Source organism: Ranitomeya variabilis, chromosome 5 (assembly GCF_051348905.1).
Source record: "Ranitomeya variabilis isolate aRanVar5 chromosome 5, aRanVar5.hap1, whole genome shotgun sequence".
Lineage (NCBI taxonomy): Eukaryota > Metazoa > Chordata > Amphibia > Anura > Dendrobatidae > Ranitomeya > Ranitomeya variabilis.
The window spans coordinates 70,149,857-70,162,018 of record NC_135236.1 but is presented as its reverse complement, the minus strand read 5'-3'; the positions used below and the strand labels follow the sequence as shown (position 1 = coordinate 70,162,018).

General features: G+C 50.5%; 1 protein-coding gene across 1 annotated transcript in view; it reads right to left on the bottom strand.

Annotated features, from left to right (window-relative positions):
- Positions 1-9,035: 9,035 nt before the first annotated feature.
- PPP3CC (protein phosphatase 3 catalytic subunit gamma) overlaps positions 9,036-12,162 on the bottom strand; it is a 67,247-nt gene continuing 64,120 nt past the window's right edge. The window contains exons 13-14 of the mRNA XM_077262159.1: positions 12,106-12,135; positions 9,036-10,724 (exon numbers count right to left, since the gene is read on the bottom strand). Coding sequence (XP_077118274.1) covers positions 10,567-10,724; positions 12,106-12,135 — 188 coding nt within the window. The 3' untranslated portion in view covers positions 9,036-10,566. The remainder of the gene's footprint in view (positions 10,725-12,105; positions 12,136-12,162) is intronic.

Here is a 12,162-nt window from a genome sequence, read left to right as displayed (position 1 = left end):
AAAGGCTCCCACATAGCTCTCCAAATATTATAATAGCCCCCACATAGTCCTCCATACAGTATAATGCACCCCATAGCCGATACCATATAATGCACCCCATTGTTCATATAGCATAATGAACCCCATACAGTATAATGCACCCCATAGCCCATACAGTATAATGAACCCCATAGCCGATACCATATAATGCACCCCATTGTTCATACAGTATAATTAACCCCTTACAGTATAATGAACCCCATAGCCCATTAAGTATAATGAACCCCATAGCCCATGCAGTGTAACGCACTCCATACAGTATAATGAACCCCATAGCCGATACCATATAATGCACCCCATTGTTCATACAGCATAATGAACCCCATACAGCATAATGCACCCCATAGCCCACACAGTGTTATGCACTCCATACAGTATAATGCACCCCATTGTTCATACAGCATAATGAACCCCATACAGTATAATGCACCCCATAGCCCATACAGTGTAATGCACTCCATACAGTATAATGAACCCCATAGCCGATACCATATAATGCACCCCATTGTTCATACAGCATAATGAACCCCATAGCCCATTAAGTATAATGCACTCCACACAGTATAATGAACCCCATAGCCCATACAGTATAATGCACTCCATACAGTATAATGAATCCCATACAGTATAATGAACCCCATAGCCCATACAGTATAATGCACCCCATACAGCACAATGCACCCCAAAGCCCATACAGTATAATGCACCCCATACAGCATAATGAACCCCATAGCCCATACAGTATAATGCCCTCCATACAGTATAATGAATCCCATAGCCCATACAGTATAATGTACTCCATACAGTATAATGAACCCCATAGCCTATACAGTATAATGCACTCAATACAGTATAATGCTCCCCATAGCCCATACAGTATAATGAACCCCATAGCCCATACAGTATAATGCCCTCCATACAGTATAATGAATCCCATAGCCCATACAGTATAATGTACTCCATACAGTATAATGAACCCCATAGCCTATACAGTATAATGCACTCAATACAGTATAATGCACCCCATAGCCAATACAGTATAATGAACCCTATAGCCCATACAGTATAATGCACTCCATACAGTATAATGCACCCCATACAGCATAATGCACCCCATACAGCATAATGCACCCCATAGCCTATACAGTATAATGCACCCCATACAGTATAATGCACCCCATACAGTATAATGAACCCCATAGCCCATACAGTATAATGCACCCCATACAGTATAATGAACCCCATACAATATAATGAACCCCATACAGTATAATGAACTCCATAGCCGATACCATATAATGCACCCCATTGTTCATACAGCATAACGAACCCCATACAGTATAATGCACCCCATAGCCCATACAGTATAATGCACTCCATACAGCACAATGCATCCCATAGCCTAAACAGTATAATGCACCCCATAGCCCATACAGTATAATGCACCCCATACAGTATAATGAACCCCATAGCCCATACAATATAATGCACCCCTTAGCCCATACACTATAATGCACCCCATACAGTATAATGAACCCCATAGCCCACACAGTATAATGCACCCAATACAGTATAATGCACTCCATGGTCCATACAGTATAATGTCCTCAATACTGTTTGTGCCACCATAATGTTCTAAAAAAAAAAAAAAAAAATACAATACTCACCTCTCCTCCTTGTTACTCCGCTGCTCCAATCTCCGCAGCTTGTCTTCTGAAGCACATCTCAGAGTAGTAAGCACTTTCCCTGATGAAGCCATTTTTACAGGCATAGGGTGTCTGGGATAACCTGTGCCGTGGCCTTTTTGGGTGCCTTTGCCCTGTACATAGGGCTATAGGTTATGAGTTTATCCAGCCTGTTTTACTCTTTTTGTTACTAATGTATTTGCCATTCTGCCGGGTTACTGACTAAACTGCTTATTTGTCAATATTGCTATGTTTGACAGCCACATTGTATAATCTATATCAACTGCTTTGCACAATATTACTACTATTATTTTGTGATAGTATTGTTATGATGGTGTTATTCACTGTATATATCATTGTTATTACCACATGCTATGCTGCATAGTCGCCACTTATTTCCCTGCACTAACTGATACTATGCACTCACTAGTATCTGGCTTGCGCCAGAATTGTTGCCATTGATATAGGGTCAAGTTGTATGATAGAAAATGTTATTAAATACAATTTTTTCTCATATTGTTGGTAACACTGAGGTGGGTCCATCATTAGGGTATCTTTCTCCTCTTTTGACATTCTTGTTGTGATACATGATGACGCACCCTAAAATATTCCGGCTGTGCCTTCGTTTTCTTTCCATCTCAGAGTAGAGGACGCCATGTAGTGTCATAATCGCACTGAGACGTCAGACGCTGAGGAAGAATGATGGGGGAGGAAGTGTCAGCTCCAGGTGGGCCCCTCAGAGCGTGGGGCCCGGGGTGGCCGCATCCTCTGTCCTCCCCCCAGTAACTACACTACTGCCACAATGAGCAGGATGCTATATGTTCCACAGACCACCAGAAGGAGGACTCAATGCTCCACTGACCACCAGGACTCTCAATGCTCCACTGACCACCAGGAGCAGGACTCTCAAGGCTCCATTGACCACCAGTAGTAGGACTTCCAATGCTCCACTGACCACCAGGAGCAGGACTCTCAATGCTCTACTGACCATGAGTAGCAGGACTCTCAATGCTCCACTGACCACCAGGAGCAGGACTCTCAATGCTCCACTGACCACCAGGAGCAGGACTCTCAATGCTCCACTGATCACCAGGAGCATGGCTCTCAATGCTCCACTGATCACCAGGAGTAGGACTCTCAATGCTCCACTGACCACCAGGAGCAGGACTCTCAATGCTCCACTGACCACCAGTAGCAGGACTCTCAATGCTCCACTGACCACCAGTAGCAGGACTCTCAATGCTCCACTGACCATGAGTAGCAGGACTCTTAATGCTCCACTGACCACCAGGAGCAGGACTCTTAATGCTCCACTGACCACGAGTAGCAGGACTCTCAATGCTCCACTGACCACGAGTAGCAGGACTCTTAATGCTCCACTGACCACGAGTAGCAGGACTCTTAATGCTCCACTGACCACCAGTAGCAGGACTCTCAATGCTCCACTGACCACCAGTAGCAGGACTCTCAATGCTCTACTGACCACCAGTAGCAGGACTCTCAATGCTCCACTGACCAGCAGTAGCAGGACTCTCAATGCTCCACTGACCACCAGGAGCAGGACTCTCAATGCTTCACTCATCACCAGTAGGACTCTCAACGCTCCACTGACCACCAGTAGCAGGACTCTCAACGCTCCACTGACCACCAGTAGCAGGACTCTCAACGCTCCACTGACCACCAGTAGCAGGACTCGCAACGCTCCACTGACCACCAGTAGCAGGACTCTCAACGCTCCACTGACCACCAGGAGCAGGACTCTCAACGCTCCACTGACCACCAGGAGCAGGACTCTCAATGCTCCACTGACCACCAGGAGCAGGACTCTCAATGCTCCACTGACCACCAGGAGCAGGGCTCTCAATGCTCCACTGATCACCAGGAGTAGGACTCTCAATGCTCCACTGACCACCAGAAGCCGGACTCTCAAGGATCCACTGGCTACAAGGGACAGGAGTCTGAATATTAGACTGATTGCAAAGGACTAACGTTAAATACCCCCTTGACCACCAGGGATAGCAGGATGGTGAGTGTCCATGTAGTACTCTTCACTGTTGAGCAGATACACTTGCATACTTTTGGGAGTGGGGCTTATATGACACTCCTGAAGTTCCCATCAGTGATCCCACTATACAGTATCACCCCGGACTAATTATTCCTGGTTTTGAGTCCCCATCCACTCCGCATCTATCAGAATCTGATCTATGGAAGGACGCGATATAAATATTTGTTCTGGAAACACTTAAGTTTCCATAGGAGCGGTAAACACAACTCCGATTTTTAATCCAGACATACTGTATTACTAGCAGTTGCTTTCCTTGGCAATCTGATAGTTTGGATTTTCTCATTCACAGACTGCTTTGGCTTTTTTTTGTGTGAAAATGCAATAGCAAAAATTCTACACTTTGCGTTGTGTCACATTACAACGGGTGGAAATGTCACCGTGTTTCTAGAAACAAACAAACAAAAAAAAGTCTAAATATTGTGCTATAAATTGCAAACCTACAGTAACTTTTAGACAGTTTTCACTATTCACTGTCAGCAAACAGAGATCTTAAAGATGGGTAAAGAATGGAATCGCAAAGTATATGATAAAGTTGTGCAATTTTTCATCTTACACTGGAAGACCCAAGAGCGTGTTATTTTCTTGGATGAGCTCTTGACGTGTGCTCTCAGCATGGAATAGCTCTTCACACCCTCCTGCACTTGGGCCATACATTAACCTTCCGCCGCTGCCCTACGCATCCCGTGGGCACAGAGGAGCCATTGTGCTTGGTCATCCTCGCATACTTTCGTGGGCGGCCGGTGACGTTTTACTAATCACATTGAAGTACAATGGTGGAAATGTATCAAAAGGGAAAAGAAGAGCAGTGTTCCCCGACAACCAATAACATAACTGCTCCCGTTTTTCGGAAGCTCTGTAGCAAATGATGCAGTTTTCTGATTAGTTACTATGAAGAACCTTTATTACTATTATTTAAATAAATCACCCTCCATAGGATCTTGTGCCAAAATTGTGTTCCTAGGGGCAACAAAAGCACCTATGTTTTTCCAGGAAATGATTTTGAAGAGTTAATATTTAGCAATAAAACGCCATAAAACTATACAAAGGTCATATGGCAGCGAGGCAGTAATCCTGCAGCGCCGCACGCACAGAGATCACCGATAAGGAAACGTATAGATCGTGTGCAGTTTTAGGAAGAACCGAGAGGAGCTGGATTATCAGATATTCTGGATCATTGGACTGTGAATCAGTTCTGACTGCAGCACATGCAGGGTTAAATCGGCGTATGATGCTGGTCCTATTATCCTTCTACTATGGGTGGATCCCTGGAGTAGAAGCTACTACAACCTGTAATGTAGCGGCCCCAATACACCGCTCGGTCTCGTCACCCCGGCGTTCATGACCGCACTCACGGCTGTAACATCCCGGCCGGTTATCCCCGACACCATCACTCAGTCATCAACACTGGAGGTAAAAAGCTCAATGTGTCGTAGAATAACAGAGGCTGGCCGTTCAGGGACACTAATATCTGACACCATAAAAGGCACACTGACGCCCAATGCCATGCGGAGCACGCCACTCACGCCCGATGCCATACAGAGCACGCCACTCACGCCCGATGCCATACGGAGCACGGCACTCACGCCCGATGCCATACGGAGCGCGCCACTCACGCCCGATGCCATACGGAGCACAGCACTGATGCCATACGGAGCACGCCACTCACGCCCGATGCCATACGGAGCACGCCACTCACGCCCGATGCCATACAGAGCACGCCACTCATGCCCGATGCCATACGGAGCACAGCACTGATGCCATACGGAGCACGCCACTCACGCCCGATGCCATACAGAGCACGGCACTCACGCCCGATGCCATACGGAGCGCGGCACTCACGCCCGATGCCATACGGAGCGCGCCACTCACGCCCGATGCCATACGGAGCGCGCCACTCACGCCCGATGCCATACGGAGCGCGCCACTCACGCCCGATGCCATACGGAGCGCGCCACTCACGCCCGATGCCATACGGAGCGCGCCACTCACGCCCGATGCCATGCGGAGCTCGCCACTCACGCCCGATGCCATGCGGGGCACGCCACTCACGCCCGATGCCATGCGGGGCACGCCACTCACGCCCGATGCCATACGGAGCGCGCCACTCACGCCCGATGCCATACGGAGCACGCCACTCACGCCCGATGCCATGCGGGGCACGCCACTCACGCCCGATGCCATGCGGAGCACGCCACTCACGCCCGATGCCATACGTAGCACGGCACTCACACCAGATGCCATACGGAGCACGCCACTCACACCAGATGCCATACGGAGCACGCCACTCACACCAGATGCCATACGGAGCACGCCACTCACACCAGATGCCATACGGAGCACGCCACTCACACCAGATGCCATACGGAGCACGCCACTCACGCACAATGCCATAGGAGCACGCCACTCACGCACGATGCCATACGGAGCACACCACTCACCCCAGATGCCATACGGAGCACGCCACTCACACCAGATGCCATACAGAGCACGCCACTCACGCACGATGCCATAGGAGCACGCCACTCACGCACGATGCCATACGGAGCACGCCACTCACGCACTATGCCATACGGAGCACACCACTCACACCAGATGCCATACGGAACACGCCACTCACGCCCGATGCCATACGGAGCACGCCACTCACGCCCGATGCCATACGGGGCACGCCACTCACGCACGATGCCATACGGGGCACGCCACTCACGCACGATGCCATACGGAGCACGCCACTCACGCACGATGCCATACGGAGCACGCCACGGACGCACGATGCCATACGGAGCACGCCACTCACGCCCGATGCCATAAGGAGCACGCCACTCACGCCCGATGCCATAGGGGGCACAGCACTCACGCCCGATGCCATAGGAGCACGCCACTCACGCACGATGCCATACGGAGCACGCCACTCACGCACTATGCCATACGGAGCACACCACTCACACCAGATGCCATACGGAACATGCCTCTCACGCCCGATGCCATACGGAGCACGCCACTCACGCCCGATGCCATACGGGGCACGCCACTCACGCACGATGCCATACGGGGCACGCCACTCACGCACGATGCCATACGGAGCACGCCACTCACGCACGATGCCATACGGAGCACGCCACGGACGCATGATGCCATACGGAGCACGCCACTCACGCCCGATGCCATAAGGAGCACGCCACTCACGCCCGATGCCATAGGGGGCACAGCACTCACGCCCGATGCCATACGGAGCACGCCACTCACACCAGATGCCATACGGAGCACGCCACTCACACCAGATGCCATACGGAGCACGCCACTCACACCAGATGCCATACGGAGCACGCCACTCACACCAGATGCCATACGGAGCACGCCACTCACGCACGATGTCATACGGAGCACGCCACTCACGCACGCCATACGGAGCACGCCACTCACCCCAGATGCCATACGGAGCACGCCACTCACACCAGATGCCATACGGAGCACGGCACTCACACCAGATGCCATACGGAGCACACCACTCACACCAGATGCCATACGGAGCACGCCACTCACACCAGATGCCATACGGAGCACGCCACTCACACCAGATGCCATACGGAGCACGCCACTCACGCACAATGCCATAGGAGCACGCCACTCACGCACGATGCCATACGGAGCACACCACTCACCCCAGATGCCATACGGAGCACGCCACTCACACCAGATGCCATACAGAGCACGCCACTCACGCACGATGCCATAGGAGCACGCCACTCACGCACGATGCCATACGGAGCACGCCACTCACGCACGATGCCATACGGAGCACGCCACTCACGCACTATGCCATACGGAGCACACCACTCACACCAGATGCCATACGGAACACGCCACTCACGCCCGATGCCATACGGAGCACGCCACTCACGCCCGATGCCATACGGGGCACGCCACTCACGCACGATGCCATACGGGGCACGCCACTCACGCACGATGCCATACGGGGCACGCCACTCACGCACGATGCCATACGGAGCACGCCACTCACGCACGATGCCATACGGAGCACGCCACTCACGCACGATGCCATACGGAGCACGCCACGGACGCATGATGCCATACGGAGCACGCCACTCACGCCCGATGCCATAAGGAGCACGCCACTCACGCCCGATGCCATAGGGGGCACAGCACTCACGCCCGATGCCATACGGAGCACGCCACTCACGCCCGATGCCATACGGAGCACGCCACTCACGCCCGATGCCATACGGAGCACGCCACTCACGCCCGATGCCATACGGAGCACGCCACTCACGCCCGATGCCATACGGAGCACGCCACTCACGCCCGATGCCATTCGGAGCACGCCACTCACGCCCGATGCCATACGGAGCACGCCACTCACGCCCGATGCCATTCGGAGCACGCCACTCACGCCCGATGCCATTCGGGGGACACCACTCACACCAGACGCCATACAGAGAACACCACTCACGCCAGATGCCATATGGAGCACATTCATGTCTGATGCCATTCGGGGAACAACATTCACGCCAGATGCCGTTCGGGGCACACCACTTACGCCAGATGCCATACGAAGCACGACACTCATACCAGATGCCATACGGAGCACACCACTCACACCAGATGCCATACAGAGCACACCACTCACACCAGATGCCATACAGAGCACACCACTCACACCAGATGCCATACAGAGCACACCACTCACGCCCGATGTAATTTGGGGCACACCACTCACGCCCGATGTAATTTGGGGCACACCACTCACGCCCGATGTAATTTGGGGCACACCACTCACGCCCGATGTAATTCGGGGCACACCACTCACGCCCGATGTAATACGGGGCACACCACTCACGCCAGATGCCATACGGGGCACACCACTCATACGAGATGCCATACGGGGCACACCACTCACACCCGATATAATATGGGGCACACCACTCACGCCCGATGTAATATGGGGCACACCACTCACGCCCGATGTAATATGGGGCACACCACTCACGCCCGATGTAATATGGGGCACACCACTCACGCCTGATGTAATATGGGGCACACCACTCACGCCCAATGCCATACGAGGCACACCACTCACGCCCGATGTCATACGTGGCACACCACTCACGCCCGATGCCACAGATCACACTCACACCCATTGTTTAAGGACACAGTCATGCCTGATGATATACTCTGACATCTCGGACATCACCTTTGGTAGAAATGAAATACAAGCCACGCTTCGATTTAACTATTTTGTAGTTTAATCTGAACATTTTTTTTCTCCCAATCTTTTGTGGAAAAAAAAAATCATTTACTTTTTTAAAAACATTTCCTCCTTTGTAATACAAGACAACTCAGCAAATCATAGACTTAAAGAAGAGAAGAAAGAATGAAGAGCGGGCATAGAGAAACGAGCATGTCTCCCGACTACCTCCATGTGGGCTATCGAAATAAAACGCAAAGATGGGAGCAGTGAAAGAGTTAATTGTTGTGCTATTCATCGCTAGAGGCACCGGAGGACGCTGCGGCTCTTCCACGGTGCTTTAAAGACCCTGCAGGAGATGTGCTGAGGATGAGATTGTCTGAAGGTAAGCCAACTCCTGAGTGCCTTATTGCAATGGCAGTTTGGGTCCCTGGTCAATAGGGAGCCCAGAATCTGAGTGCCACACTAAAGATATAACTTTGTGTCACCTCAAGCCCTTGTGGTACAAAGGTTCTTCTATGTAGATAGCCCTAAATGCACTCCCTTAATATAATGGATGTGCCCTGGTGGGGTGGGGAGATGGATGTGTGATTAGGAGTGTTTAGGGGGGCAGCATAACCCCTCAAAAATAAAGCCTCGAATTATGTGATCTCTCTCGTATATGATTATTAGTGCTTGAGAGAGCAGCGACGCACTGCAGAGCGACCACCGCAGCGCAGTCTGTGTGTACAGAGCCACCCGCGGCAGTGCAATCAGTCACCCAGAGGAGAGCGCTTTGTTCTCACGTGTTCAGTGCAATGTATGCGTGCACCCCATCACTTCATGGAGGACGGCCATGTGTGCAGTGATCATGCATTTGATGTCTTGGACATGCCATGCTATGCTCTGCAACCTCTGAGGGCGATGGCCTATTACACGTCATTGGCAGAATCAGGCTCTGCGTTCATCCGAGTATTTGGTGACGTCCTTCATCACGTTGAAGGATCTCTTTGCCCACTTCTCGGAGGAAACGAGATTATCACCTGATCAATAAAGCAGTGCGCTCGCCTTATACAAGACCTGTACCTGGGTGCAATGCAGGTGGCTCTGCAGGAGGGGGCGCTGCAAACTGGCCCTGGTAATATGGTACAATTCTGCAGCTGCTGCCGCTAGATGGACCCTACATTAAAAAACAGGGTATTTATATTACACATGTATAAATATATATATATAGAACGCAAATAACATTTACAAAGAGGATACAAACTGGAGGACAGACCAGCTCGGTGTGTGTGGTGTGCTCACAAAGTGTGTGTCGGCGTGTAGATCAGTCCCCGGGGATCAGTCTGGACTTATGAGTGTATGTATCAGGAGTGTTCTGGCTGGAGCCCATATTCTTATACATACCTGGAGGATGAGCGGCTAATACTCGTATACATGATGATGGGACGGCTGTGTAGGGAGCAGCATGGCTGTCATGTATGTGTACATCGCTGTGTACGTGGATTTGTATGTTGGCCTGGTTTGAGAGTCCTGCCCTCGAGCGTGTGACGGTGGTGGATGACACCGTGTGTGTGTCGCCGGCGGCAGTGTCACTGCTGGCTCCTGTTACTGTTCTTGTCGGCTGAGTTCAGATTGAGGTCTTGGGGAGTGGTGGGACGACGAGGTGGCATACGCTCATTGATTCGATCTAGACCCCTGGCTTCTTCAAAGCTGCGGATCTTGTGCTGGGGAGAGAAGCCCCGGACGGCTGTGCGGAAATAAAACGAGAAGAAAAACTGCTCAGGTTTTATATTTTTTTTCTGCATAATTTTCAGAACTTTTGACAACTTTTGAAAAATCTAAAGACATCCTAAACATAAGGGTAACCTCTGATACCTGCCATTTAACCATTTGGTCACTGCAGTCAGAGATCCCACCTTCGATCTGGTTATTGGAGGGGGGGAGGACCCTTATCAGTCAGCCCTGGGGAAGTGGACAGGAACCCTGGGGCCTGTTTCCAAAATACTATTAGTATAAATCTGGAAATTAGTGATCCCTTACTGGGGTCAAAGTATCTTATGACGGGTGTGCGAAAATAAAACTATTAAAAAGACTCTACAGCCCTATCAGCTAGAGTTTGTTCCATCAACATCTTGTGAAATGTTTTAATGCTAAATTTGATATGCAAAAATTCATTGAAAAGATAAAAGGAACCTGCTAGTAACACTCACCCTGCGCAAGAAGAGGTCAAGCAAGTTAGGGTAGTGTAAAATATCATGAAAGATACATATTATCACGCCATCACGCCAAAATTCAGCTTTTACTGATAAGACAATTAGACACACAAGTGCACAAGAAATCTATGACTTCTCTCCGCTTCTGCCCCCTACTTCTCGATTGTCAGTGAAAACAGAGGCTTTGGTGGTTCCTGTGCTCTCCTCCTCTGTCAGTTGAGACGTGGTGCCTGGGGAAGCAGACAGGATTCCACAGTGCATTGGTGAGTCTCATTTGCGTTTCAATAGAAGCTGAATTTTGGCACAATGGTGCCATAATGGGTATCTTTTACACGGTTTTACACTGCCTATGCTTGCGTAGAGGTAATAGTACTGACAGGTTCCCTTTAAACTTGTAACAATGCATTTTTGTGTATCTAATATTTTAATAATAACTTCACCTACCGTTACGAAAATGTGGCTTACTTTTAGGCCTAAGGGTATGTGCAAACAACGTCTTTAAGATGCGTGTGAACCTGGCGAGTTTTCAGGAGGAAGACGCTTCAGGACGCGCCGATGTCTTTTGTCCTGAAGAGTCCTTTTTTTAGTGTCTTTTTGGTCGTTTTTCAGCCACCGGCTTTTGTTTTGCTTGTATTGTATAACCCAGCGAGCGGCTTCATGAAGGACGGTTAAGAGAAGCTCCAAAGGCTGAGCACACGAGCCGCGAGTCGGTTTTATGTTGCGGTGTATATGTTTGATATTTTTAGTACTTATTAAGAGTTTTTTATAGGTGGGTTACGGAGCGTGAAAAAGACGTGGTGTGCACATACCCTGACGGAGAAGCCATCCAGCGTGTCAGTGCTGTTATTCCCTATCAGCCTAGCACCCTCTACTGTCGCTTTCATTAACTGCGGCTGCGGGCAGCTTATACTTTACCTTCTTGAGCCTCAACCGCTTCTTCTGTAGCTGTATGGGAGACACAAAGACAAGGCA